This window comes from Echinops telfairi, unplaced genomic scaffold (genome assembly GCF_000313985.2).
Source record: "Echinops telfairi isolate 266 unplaced genomic scaffold, ASM31398v2 ScPeMD7_18;HRSCAF=68, whole genome shotgun sequence".
In the NCBI taxonomy this organism is placed as follows: domain Eukaryota; kingdom Metazoa; phylum Chordata; class Mammalia; order Afrosoricida; family Tenrecidae; genus Echinops; species Echinops telfairi.
This window is the reverse complement of record NW_022103915.1, coordinates 5,205,063-5,218,096: the sequence shown is the minus strand read 5'-3', so window position 1 is coordinate 5,218,096 and position 13,034 is coordinate 5,205,063. Positions and strand designations below refer to the sequence as shown.

At 55.4% G+C, this 13,034-nt stretch overlaps 1 protein-coding gene across 3 annotated transcripts in view; it reads right to left on the bottom strand.

Moving 5' to 3' along the window:
• EVL (Enah/Vasp-like) overlaps window positions 1-13,034 on the bottom strand; it is a 91,579-nt gene that overhangs the window by 49,138 nt on the left and 29,407 nt on the right. For all 3 annotated transcript variants that reach the window (XM_013003727.3, XM_045288203.1, XM_045288202.1), the window contains exon 2: window positions 3,694-3,862. In XM_013003727.3, the coding sequence (XP_012859181.2) occupies window positions 3,694-3,862 (169 nt within the window). The remainder of the gene's footprint in view (window positions 1-3,693; window positions 3,863-13,034) is intronic.

The following is a 13,034-nucleotide window of genomic DNA, read 5'->3' as shown; positions in this document are numbered from 1 at the left end:
TGTTTCCAGTTCCTATCTGTACCAGTGTACATCCTCTGGTCTAGCCAGACTTGCAAGGTAGAATTTGGAACATGATAGTGGTGGGGAGGAGGGGGCAGAAGCATTTAGGAACTAGAGGAAAGTTGTATTTTTCCTCTTTGCTACACTGCTCCCTGACTGGCTCATCTCCTCCCAGTATCACCACTCACACCACTGGTCCTGAAGGGATCATCCGCGCTGGATTCCCTGTGTTTCCAGATATCCTCTGGTCTAGCCAGACTTGCAAGGTAGAATTCGGATCATGATGGGGGGTGGGGGGATGGAGAGCATTTAGGAACTAGAGGAAAGTTGTCATTTTCATCGTTGCTACATCACACCCTGTCTGGCTCATCTCCTCCCCAAGACCCCTCTGCAAGGGGATCTCCAGTGGAGGCTGTAGATCTTTATGGGAGTAGACTACCCCCTCTTTCTCCTTCAGCATCATGGTGGATGGGCTCCAACTGCTGACCTTGTTGTACGCAGCCCACCGTGTACCCCACTCCTCCACCAGGGCCCCTTATGCTTCCAACACTCCACAGAAGTCACTGTGCTTTACCAATGACACCCTTTTAGTACAACAATCCTTTGTTGGTTTTCTTAAAAAAAAAAAAAAATTGGTTCAGCTTTCATTTGCACATGAAATTATTTGGAGACCGCTGCTTGAGTTCGGCAAATCTTAGTCACCCAAGCGACACTTTGATTGTTTTAGAGATTCCGGTCAAGCCCCTCAAAACCCACTGCGACTGAGTTGAGGCGGACTCACAGCGACCCTGGAGGGTAGAGTAGCGTTGCTCCCCAGGGTGTCTGAGGCTGTAACTCTTTCTGGGAGTAGATGGCCTGGTCTTTCTCCCTTGGAATGACTGGGGGCTGGACCTGGTGACCTAGAGGTTAGCAACTCAACTCATAACCAACCACACCACCGGACACCTCAGAGACTCAGGCTAGACTTTGGCTCATGATAACATCTCGTCTGTCTTTTTCTCTCCACATTGATCACCTGGCTCTAGATGTATCTGTTAATCATTAGGAATATGGTCATACCTACAGTCCCATCGGTGAAGGATTATTGGGAGACTGAAAGAGACAGTAGGGTGCTCCAGAAACCTTCAGGGGCATTATACAGCCCCATTGTGTAATGAACTATCCCCTCTCGGCTGCAAAGTCAACAATTTTGGTCTTAAAACGTTGGACCATATTGTTTATCCGTGTCACCCAGTCGGTTCCAACTCAAAAGCCACCCTGTAGAGTTTCTGAAGCTGTAGATCTTCATGGGAGCAGGCAGCCTCATTTTTCTCCCATGGAGCGGCTTTGAACTGCTGGCCTTGTGGTTGGTTGGTTTGAAGTCCAATGCTTACCCAACAGCATCACACTGACGGAAAAACTCAATTCACTGCCATCGAGTTGATGCCACCTCACAGCGGCCCCACAGGACAGGGCAGACTGCCCCTGTGACTTTCTGAGGCTGTAACTCTTTATGAGAGTAGAAGGCCCCACCTTTCTCCCATGGTGCGTCTGGTAGTTTCAAACAGCTGACCTTGCAGATCATAGCCCATCGGGTCCCCATTTTGCCATCAAGGGCTCCTGGGACTGGAACAGACCCGTGTAGGTCATTTCCTAAAAGCTATTACAGACCAGATGTTCTGTCAGCCCTCCTCTCTAATATAAAATCTCTTGTATGCTCCCAGCTCATATCCCTGCCCATCTGAGGGGTTGTGTTTATGTGTCTGTGTTGGGGGGGAGGGGGGGGGGCACCAGGGTAGAGGAGATGAGAGATAAAACACATGTATCCTGCCTCTTGAATATGTAGTCCCTGCCGGAAGGCTGTGGTCTCAACTCTTCAGCCAACTCAAGACCTCTCCATCAGAATTCACATGGATTTAAGATGGCTCAAAAGGTGCCGGCAGATTCCCAACACCCACCCTGGGTGGGGAGAAAGGCCCCTCCCCAAGCGAGCTCAACAGGTGGTTTCCTTTAAAGGAGGCAGTGGGTGGCGAGGCTCCCTGAGGCAAAGCGCAGGTTTATCCTGGCACAGGTAGGGTCACCCCTGGGGTATTCTGGACATCCACAAGGTGGCTCTGGTTGACTGTCATTGGGGGCTAAAACTAAAATCCCAAGCAGTACTCGCTGCCATTGAGTCTAGTCCGACTCGTAGTCACTCTACAGGGCAGGGAAGACCTGCCCCTGTGGGTTTCCTGGGCTGTAACTCTCTGTGGGAGTAGGCAGTCTCCTCTTTCTCCCTTAGACGGGCTGCTGGTTTCCATCTGCTGACCTGGTGGTGGGCAGCCCAAAGCTTCCCCACTACGCCACCAGTACTCCAAGGAGACAGCGTATTCTGCAAGGTGCAGCCAGCTTTTCTGAAACGCAGGTCTAAAACCAGTGACCTGGAAGACCAGGAAGCCGCCTTCTATGGGCTTCTAGAAACCCCTTCCTTCCATCAGGGCTTGCTAACAAGGGAAAGGCACCAACGCATGGTCTCTCTTCCAATGTTTGCCCTTGTGGCCCACGCCGACTGGGAGGAAACCTGTGCCCGCTCGTCTTTGGAGGTGCCGGGGCTTGGTGTTCAGACCATACACACTCCGTCCAGGGTCCCGACGATAAGGAGAGACATCCCTTTTTGGCCACAAGAGTCTGAAGCCCAGTAGGGGTTGTTTTCACCAGAGCAGCAACCCATTCCACTGGCACCGCTCCTGGGACAGGAGAGCCTGGAGTCCTCTCCTCTTTTCTAATTGCTAACACGCGGATTCGCGCAGTGATGGTGGCCCCTCGTGCTGCTCCTCCATGGAGCCCAGGCTTGACCAGCACAGGCCGCCAGAGGCTGCCGTTTGAGGACGTCTGAAACCACAGGCCCGCTAAAAAGGGTCCTTGCTAGTCACCGAGACACTCCCTAAAGGGCTCCCCGAGGTCACTGTGGCTCAGCCAGACAACCTCTTCTTCCGGTCGCACCACACAACCCTGCCTCAGTTGTGTGTGGACAGCTACTCCTGGTAGGGTTGGGCACAGCTGTTGTCTCCTAGTCTCACAGGTGTGGACCAGACGTCTCATCTGCTTTTTCCGGGACGTACTATCTGGGAGGTCAGCGGCCCCAGGGTCTTCATGTCCAGCTTGACAACTCTTCCAAAGGAGGGCCACGAGCAGACAGACCAACATTCTCCCCAGGGCCATCACCTGGAGATTCGGGGGTGTAGACTGAGACCAGCACACCAGGGTGTTTGGCAGCTGTTCCCTACAGCCCTCGCTCTATTCTGAAGACAACCCTGCAAGAGGCAGGCAGGGTGTGCTTGCTGCCTGAGGGGGCAGCTGCAGACCAGAAGGCTCATTCCTACTCAGGCCTCTCATCAGGATTCGAACTCGGGTCCTCTGACTCCACATCTGGATGCCTGCTTGCTTCTGATCTCTTTTCGCTCTGTGTGCAGGAGGAGCCCTGGTGGCATTGAGGTGACGTGTTGGACTGCTAACCACAAGGCCAGCAGTTCCATACCACCAGTCGCTCCAAGGGGGCAAGATGGGCGTGCTACTCCCGCAAAGAGCCTCAGTCTCGGGAACGCACAGGGGCAGTTCTACCGGGTTCTATAGGGTCGCCGCGAGTCAGCATGGACTGGAGGGCAGTGTGTACGTGCGCTCATGTGTGTGCGTGAGTGCCGCCCGCCCGAGTTCCCTCCAAAACCCCGCACGCACCTGCTGATCCTGTAGCTTGACGCCCACGACTCTGAAGGTGTTGCTGGCAGTGTTGTGGTAGATGTTGATGCGGCTGAAGCCCTGCTGGCCGGGTTTGATGGGCACCCATTTCTTACTGCTGTCATCGTAGACCATCACAGAGGCCCGAGCTTGGCAGATACTCTGTTCACTGCAGAGCGAGCGGGAGAGGAAAGAGGAAACATGAGCCTCAGCTCCGGGCACGGCCGCCCTCCAGGTAGCCCTCTTTTCACGCAGGCCAGCTGCCACTGACCGGAGGACGCCTGTGAGTTGCCCGCTCTCCTCTGCGCCTGGATCCACAACCTCATCTTTCGGGTAGGTTTTTTTAAAACCTCATACTGTCCGTGGGCACGGCTCAAGGCCGCACCACGTGACAAATGCACCCTGACTCTCAGTGGGACCCCAGCGATAGGGGGCAGGGCTTACAAGGCTGATTCTTGGGAGGCCGGTGGCAGGGCTGCCCTATGGGCAGTGTGTGTTCACGCCCTGGGCCTGGAGAGCGAGCGGGGGGTTCTGCAGCTTGGGATAACTCACAGCTCTGCTCTCCGGGCAAAGACAGCAGGGGTGGGGTGGGACTCCTAGTCCACAGCCACCGTCTGCAACGTCTGGGCACCGTGTTCAGTAAGAAAATGCACGGCACGCCTGCTTCCCACCCAATGAAAGAGTCACTCTGCCCATTTTGTTGTTGGGAATCAGACCCAGACTTCCTGCCATCCGGGCAACGCGGACTCCAAGTGACCCTATGGGGCTAGAACTCACCGCCCTTGTGGGTTTTTGAGACTGTAACTGTTCAGGTGAGTAGAAAGCCCCACTTTTCTCCCAGGGAAAGGATGGTGGTTCTGAACTGCAGCCCTTGGGGACTGCATCCCGGCTCGGGCTCGTAACCACGCCGCTGCCAGGGCTCCCTTGGTGGAGAACTGCGTTGTTGCAGAAACTTGAGTAGAGCCACACAAGGGCCCACAGGAGGCTCAGTCACCAGCCTCAGCATCGGAGCCGATTTTGTTTGATTCCAGAGGAGTGACGGGGCTCATCTTGATAACAACCCACCCCTCAGAGGGCTCCGTGGATGACGCGAGAGAAGGGCCACAGCCCCATGTGGCAGGAAAACCCTTCCACCCACACAAAAACAAAGGGCAAAACCCCAGTAGGTGGCCTTCTAAGAACAGCATGATAGCAATCAAATCAAAGAGATAAGGATGAAGGCGGTGGGCCTTGTGGGCTTTGTGGAGGCCTTAACCCAGCAAGCTCACCAGCTCAGAAGAGGACAGACAAACAGACGTGAAGGGCAGGCAGCCACTGGGCCGAGAGAGCGGCCTCATCAGAGCCCATGCGGGGCAGCCCAGTGGAGCTCGCTGGCTAGTTACAGGCCCGTCGAATAATGTCCAACCTTTGCCCCCCCCCCCCCCCCCCCCCCCAGTCTCCAGCAGGAGGAGCCCTGGTGGCATGTTGGGTGACATACATGTTGGGCACGTTAGTGGTTCAAAACCACCAGCCTCTCTCCTCGGGAAAAAGACGGCGTTTTCTACTCCCGTCGAGAGGTGCAGTTTTGGAAGCTCACGCTCTAAGGAGACGCCCATGCGAATTTCAGACACGGTGACTGCTTTCGGGAACAGAAAGCCCCCTTTCTTCTGTGCAGCAGCGGGGGGCTTCAAGCTGCAGACCTCGGGGATCGCAGCCCAACGCAACCACTGTGCACCGGGGAGCCTTTTAGGGCCAGGCGTCATGATTGCAGCACATGGATAATCACCCCGATGGGACTGAGGAGCTAAGAGAAAGGCATTGTGTTCATCTGACTCTGTCATGTAAAGCTGCTCCCAGCAAGGTCGGCAGTTTGAACCCAGAAAGACCAGACTGTCTGCTCCCGAGGAGGCTGGCAGCCTTGGGGCCCCTACATGGGTCTGGGGGTGGGTGGAGTTGGAATCGACTTGATTGCTCTGGGATTTTGGTTTTTACCTGATTTAAGAAAACAGGGAGAAAAAATATCTGCAAAGGACCCCCGATCTCTGCCCTGCCCTGGCCCCCCCTTGTTGCCGGGATGTAAAATGGAGGTCCTTAGTGACTCCAAGCTGGCGGGTGCAGACGGTGTAGGCCCGAGTCCCTGTTACTCGGAGGCACGGATGAGCCAGAGCGCAGACGTGGCAGTCCCTGGCTAACGGCAGACGGGGTCTGTTCCGGTGACTGTGTGCCTGTTTTTAAAAATGGTTGTACAGCCCCTCCGCTGTTGTAGCGGTTAGGGGCATGACATGAAAACACAGATGTGGAGACATCAGCACGCTGCAGCCCTGGCTGAAACACATCCCAAAGGACGGGATGGTGCCAAGTGGGGCTTGTCTCATCTGGAGGATGTCCCGGATGGGGGACCACCCATGTTAGCACCTGACAGTCATTTGTGCACTGTGCAGGTAGACAGCCACCCCACACATCATCCCTCGCTTCATGCTAAGGGAATTCCTACCCACATCTGTGTGGCAGAGCTCGACGAGAAACAAGGGAGACCACAGAAGACTGGGCACGCGTGTTAATATGCTGGCGACGGATCTGGAAAATACCGTGGACCACCTGAGGAACAAGCAAATCTGTCTTGGAAGACGCCCAATCAGAATACTCCTTAGAAGGCAGGACGGCGAGACCGCTTCTCATGGTCTGTGGACTTGTTATCGGGAGGGGCTGATTCCTCCTGGGGAGGAATACCAGGCTTGGAAAATGGAAGAGTGGGGAAGAGGAGGAAGACCTTCAAGGAGATGGATCGACACGGCAGTGGGCTACACCGTAACAACTGTGAGGATTGTGCAGGACCGGGCAGTGTACAGAGCCACCCTGACTCGGAGCTTAACACGGCCATCCAGTCTGGTTCTCAGTCTTGTACTGATCTCTGCTCTGGGCTGGGGTTCAGGGGCCTGGGCTACGTGCAGGCCTGGCATTGAGGACTCTGGGAAGGTTTGCAGGCAGGAGCGCCAGGGCTAATTCACAGGGCGCTGGGTTTTTAAGAAGGATCCGCTTTCTTGTTTCGGTCACTCACCAGTTGGTCAGTAGCTACTGAAAGGGAAATCAATGGCGAGGGAAACAGACATGGATGATAACCAGGGAACGCTGCCTGGAGGAGGAGCAGAGACTTTAAGGAGAAGCACTGCCCTTCCTTCCTGCTGCTGCCTTTGAGGGCGGAAACAACGTATCTTTAAAGAGAACACCTTTCTAGAAATTGCCCCCCCCCCCCAAACACACACACACACACACACACTAATGGGGTCCTGGTCTCCTGAAGTCCAATGTAAATTCCAGTGACTCCCACATGATGCGGACCTTGGGTCTCACCATCATTCTATCGTGATGCAAACTGACCAAAGGTGGAGTTACTGGTTTAGTTTGGCCCCTTCCTGCTGCCACGGTCACCCTGGGACAGCAGGCGTGTGCCAGACGCTGTGGGGGCAGGGAGAGAGCCAGGCGCTCGGTATGGACCAGTGAGGAGACGGGCCCTTTATTCAGCCTGAGGGAGCCGAGCCCAGCTCCCGGGGTGGGCACACTTGGGAAGGTAGTGGGCAGGGGGGTACTGATCACACTTGCTGACCAGGAGTCCCCCTGGCCTCAAGTCCATAAAGGCCCCAGCTCTCTAGCAGATGAAGACAGGAGATGGCAGGAGTGCTCAGGCTGGCCCGCTGGGTCCAATGTGGAGCTCAGTCTCCCTATCCACGAGCCCTGGCTTTCCCAGGGCCCGCCCTCACGGATGCCCGCAGACCTATCACTGGCTCTGCTGTTGTAACACTCCAGCTTCAAAGCAGACGGTGGTTGGCAGAAAACCACTGGGCATTTTTGTTCCGTGTGAACAGCTATTTGCCGCCCCTGAGCATCCCCTGGCCAGTGCCTCAGGCCCCGATGCAGAAGAAACCCTCTGACTTTAGATAGGTTCGCCCATATGGACTCTGTTTCGAATAATTTCAACTACTCTCCAGCCCAGGCCTGCCTCTGAACGCCACTGCCCTCTCAGACGCTTCCTGTGCCGCCGGGCCTGAACATGCCCCGCTGTGCCCATTCGCCTCGGCATGGTAGGCGCCACACGGCCCTGACAGTGATCCTTATAGATCGAAAGATGCACTCTCACAGTGTGAGTGATTTGTGCAGGAAAAGAACCAGCCATGCGGCACACACAAAATTCTCTTTGCTACATTGAATTTGAAAACGAACCAAAACACAGCTTCCTCCCTCCTCTCCAGTAGGCCAGGCATCAGGTCCCACTGGTATAGTGCTGTGGGGGCAGCCAGGCTGCAGTGAGGTGGGGGCAAAAAGGTCTGTCCTCTCATAGGCTGTGGGTGTGTGCGCGTGCGTATTTGGTGTTGTGTGCTGTGGTGCATGTGTGCTGTGTTGTAGTGTTGTGTTGGTGTCTGTGTGTATGCGTTGTTTGAGTTGTGTACAGTGGGTTTGTTGTATTGTGTTTGTGTTATCTTGTGTGTATTGTGTTTCTGTTGTGTTGTGCATGCTGGGTAGTGTGTGTGTAGGTGTTGCATGTATGCTGTTGGGTTTGTTGTGGTGTTGGGTGCATATGGCTGTGTGTGCAGGTGTTGCGTTGCTTGTGGGGTATTGTGTGGTGTTTCGGGGAGCTTGAGAAGCAACATTTGCCAAGTCAGCTTTGTCGTTGTCAGATAGTGTCAAGTCCATTTAGACCCCTGTCTTGCCTTCCAAGCTGCTTCTAGGTGGATTCGAACCAACAACCGTCACCCGTCACTGTCACCAAGCATCATCATCAGACACTCACCCCTTCCCAAACAGGAACTTCCTCCTGCCCCTCCTCCTGATAAAACTTCCATAGGATCAGAACAACCCGTTATATGTGTGTGTGCGTGTACACAATCAGCCCTAACCGCTGTTTGGTTGTTCTAGGTGATGCCAGGACTTCCCCGGTTGCTCCGAGCAGTGGGTACATCCAGGTTCCTCTCCCAGGAGAAGGCGTTTCTAGAAAAAACATTCCAATGTGTGCCGTGCTTTGGCCCTTGTACAGGTATCTGTGGGCCTTGGAAGCGGTCTCAGTCTGTAATTCTCCTCCTGGGGGTGTGTGGGAAAGAACTGGTGACCTAGCTTCAGGCTGGGCTCTCGTCGGGACAAGTTCTGGGGAGCAAGGCTGCCTGGCCCCATCACCTCCTCTCCTGGAGAATGGCTGATGTGATCTCCAAGTCCCCTCAGACAAGCGGGGGTAGGGGGTGTCTGGGTTTGGGTTTAGCAGCTTTATATCAGAGCCTCTGTGGAAATCTCTCCCTGGAAAAGGCACCAGTGCGCCTGGCCTTGTGGCACAGCTGTGTCGGGGATTCATCGCTCATGTGCCACTGGGAGGGAGGCCAAGAACTCACACTCTGGGACCTGGCATGGCTCCTCCTGGACTGGAGGTCAAAATCAACAATGCGGTTGGAGGTGGAAACACACAGAAGAGGTTCTGCAGGGCAGACCCCAGGCAGCGGGAGAGCGAGCAGGTGGCCTGGGCTCACCCCAGCTGACCAGGCTTACTTGAGGCCTGGCACAAGCAACCACCTTGGTGGCCTTCCCACCTGGGAGCCCTCTCTACCCTGTCATGCCTGCCTGGATATTTCCTAGGGCCTTACCACAACACCCACGGGTGATATACACACAACAGGCCCACAGCAAATAGGGGTAGTGTGTGTGAGTGTGTCACAGGGGTGCCCTCTGGAGGTTCAGCGGAGACAAAGGTAGGACCCCAAAATGTGGCAAAACCTCCCACTTGAACCGCCCATCCCGGGCCCATCCCTGCCGGGTCCTGAGCAGCTAGCTGTTCCCTCTCAACCACGGCCTGCCTCGCCGGAGTGCAGCATGACAGTCCTTTGAAGGCAGGGCCTGCTGTGCCCTGTGCAGGTTGTAGCCACAGGTGGGTGCCTGGGGGTGGGGGCACCCCATGACAACCCGGCTCCCTTTCTTCTCACTGGCAGGATGGCTGCTGAGCTTCCCAGTCTGTCTTACAACAGCCAGGCAGTGAGGGGACCTCTTGCTCCAGGGGAGAGGGGCTGCGGTGCACAGAGCTGCTGCCCAGACCGTCTGGTACTTCTGAAGGTGGCCCTCAGGGACTGGCCAGAGGGACAGGCTCCTGTGGGCAGAGACTGCATCCCCTGGCTCTCCCAGACGTGGTGCCTCCTCTCCCGCTGGGAAGTCCGCTGCTTCCTTGGCACTTGACCGTCCACAAAGGACTTCCGTTCTCTGTTCCTCCGTGTCCTTCCCAGTGAAACGGGGTGGTCCTCGTGCCTCCCCCTAGGGTGGCTGTGAGAGTTAGTAGCTTAAAGAGTGCTTAGTCCCTGGTACCAATTGTGCTGAAAACGCGAATGTGCTTCATGAAAGGGTTGGGCCCTGGCATCTCTCCCTTGCCCACATGTCCAGAGCTGACTCACCACCCCTAGGCTTCTAGGTTCCTCGACAGACTGTGCTGGGGGGCGGGGGGGAGCGGGGGGCGGGGGAAGAGCAGGTCTTTCTGCTCTAGCTCATGCTGTTCCCTCTGCCTGGAATGCTTTTCCCACACAGCTTTCCCAGTACCCTGCTGGCCTCCTGCAGGAAGCCTTTCTCCAAGGCTGTACTGGGCTCGGCAGGCCTTCGCTGGGCCCTCCTAGCACATCCTATGTCCACCACCAAACAGTCCTTCATGCTCCAAAGTCCCACGGAGGTCAGGTTCCTGAGCTGGGTGAGGGGCATCTCCAGCACCAGGGCCGTCTCCTCAACATCTGTGTCTCCCCACAGCATCCCTCTCATCCACTCACCCTACAGTTCTCCCTCCATCTCTGTGGTCAGGGCACAAAGGGCTGCTCTGTCCACACCAGGGACACCACCAGGCCGGTGTCCCATTCCCTTGACACTTGGCTCCTTCTCTCTTCCTGTGGCTCAGAGCTCCCACCAGTCTCCACTCAAGCTGTCTCCACAGGCGCCATGACCTTCGGGTCACCAGATCCCATAGATGGACCCAAGCGCTCACCCACCGAACCTCCTAAGCTCAGCGACAGGGCACTAGCTTAGATTGTCCGCCTCCTGGCCACTTGCCTTCCCATGTGGCAAGAAAGAGGCAGGGTGGCCAGCTGGTGCCAGCTAGGGACCAGAGGTGTTCCAGAGAGCCAGGCCCACCCAGGGCCATCACGGAGCCAGCGTGGGGCATGAAGAGGGCCCTGAGAAGGCTCAGAACTCCACTAGTCAAGTGACCGTGCTGCAGAATGAGGCGCTGGTGTTTCTGGGCTGTCTTTGAAGTTTGTGGAAGATCAGCTAAGACCCTCAGTAAGAGCAGCACCCAGAGCAGGGCACCTTGGACGAGGGACGAGTCAGGTCAGTCAGTATGACAAGGCCTCTGGGCCACTGTCATTTCTTCACATGGAGAGCGCCAACAAGGCCCGAGGTCCTCAGACGGAGTCCGGAGAACAGGAAGGGGCCTGACCAGGTGGGGTGGGGCTAGAGAGTGGATCTTCATTGAGGGGCGTGTCCTCAGGCTGCAGTGTGCCCATCTGGAAGGACCCCACTTGACATAAGGCCACCTGTCCAGATACTTCCCTAAAAGGAATGCTAATAGCCACCCATCTGCCTCCTCTGGTCCTCACCTCCACCAGCGGCGCTGGTCGCCAGGCTGGCTTGTCTTCCAGGTCGGCTGGCTTTTCTCCGCTCACTAGAACCAACGGACCAGGGCGCTGTTAAATTGGCTGAACAAACACACAAACAAAAGGTCCGGGAACTGGAAGGACGCGACTGCTCAGGACGTAAGAGCTCGCTTCTGAGTTTGCTTCGTTTGACTGGCACCAGGTTCCTGCGTCTCCGGGGGATTTTGGAGGGGCGCAGCGTTTGTGTGTGTGGGCAAAGTGAGTGGCTGTCACTCACATAGCCACCCGTGCTTCCCCTTTCACTCTGTCTCGCGGAAGAAAACCACTCAGAAAACACTCGCTTTTCCTGAGTGCTGACCACATACGAAATGCGTCTGGCTGACGGTGCCAGAGAAGAACAACGAAGGTGCTGCGGGCTGCCAAAGAACAAGTGAATCTGCCCTGGGAGACGAACAGCCAGGATGCTCCTTAGGAAGGATGGCGAGACAGGAGAAGGGCATCGTGGAGGAGCAGTGGAAAACAGGAAAGCCCTCAATGACACGGATTGACACAATGGCTGCAACAAGGGGCTCAGACATACCAATTGTGAGGGGGGCACAGGGTAGGGCACGCAGGGTAGTGCACACAGGTCTCTTTGAGCCGGAACAAGTCCGTGGCACCTAACACCAAGTACTGGAAGAGCCTCAGCCTTCTGTTGCACTGAAGACGTGGCCCCACCTTCACGTGGACAGCACGTGTGCATGCAAATCTGTGCCCCTAACTAGGAGTGTGGGGACGGGCAAGGCACCGTGGGTGCAGGAGGAAAGCACCTTTAGTCGGCCCATGGGTATCAACGTATGTGCCCATGAAGCAGAAGCGAGGCTTCCTGAGGAGGGAGTGAACCCTGCCTGGTGCTGGGAGTGGAGGTGGAGAGGGCCTGTCCCCCATGTCACTGCAGGCATCCAAGAGAAACTCAGGAGCCCACACCACGACCATGCATCCTGTCACTCTGGGGCTGGAGCCACAGCCTTGTCAGCATTGAAACACATACTGAAAGGCTTTTCCAGGTGGCGGACCAGGCCTGGAGAAGGAAAGCGACCCGCCCAGTGTCCCCCAGCTGCCACATGGCAGAACCTGAACTTGACCGCAAGGCTCTTACTGAGCCAAGCTGAAACTGCCAAGCCCTCTGAAATTCTTTGCCCTCTAACGTCTACTTTTGAGAATTTCCACCCCCACAGAGATGGGCGAGGGGCACCCCCCCCACCCCGCCTCCAGATTTTCCCATGCTCCGTGGCCCCAGAACTGTCTTAAAAAGTAAGTTGCAGATGTCATGATACTTCGCTCCTGACTACGTGAGCATTTGCTGATAATCAGGCCAGTGATAGTAGATTAAAATGTGACAACCGATTTGAATGGCTAAAATGTAACATCTGACTTGATCACCCTTTCGACACATCTAAAAGTACTAGCAGTTATCATAATAATAAAAGCAAAGGGGAAATTCATGTGCTTGAAGGACAGAGACCAGGGATGGGAATAGCCTTGCTATCAACTCATTAGAAGTGGATGCTGACAGAGGTAACCGGTTAAAATCTAGTACCTTATTGTGTGATTTCCCTTTGACCCATTTTTAAGCTTGCTCTAGTTTTTAATATTTTCTTAATGTTTTCTTCTTCCCAACCGGGTTTCCCCCCTCTGTTTTGTTCTTGCTGGTAACCAAGCTTTTGATTCTTTGTGTTGTATTTTTCTATGATTTTTGGTCTGTGAAATCCAGGGTGGGTG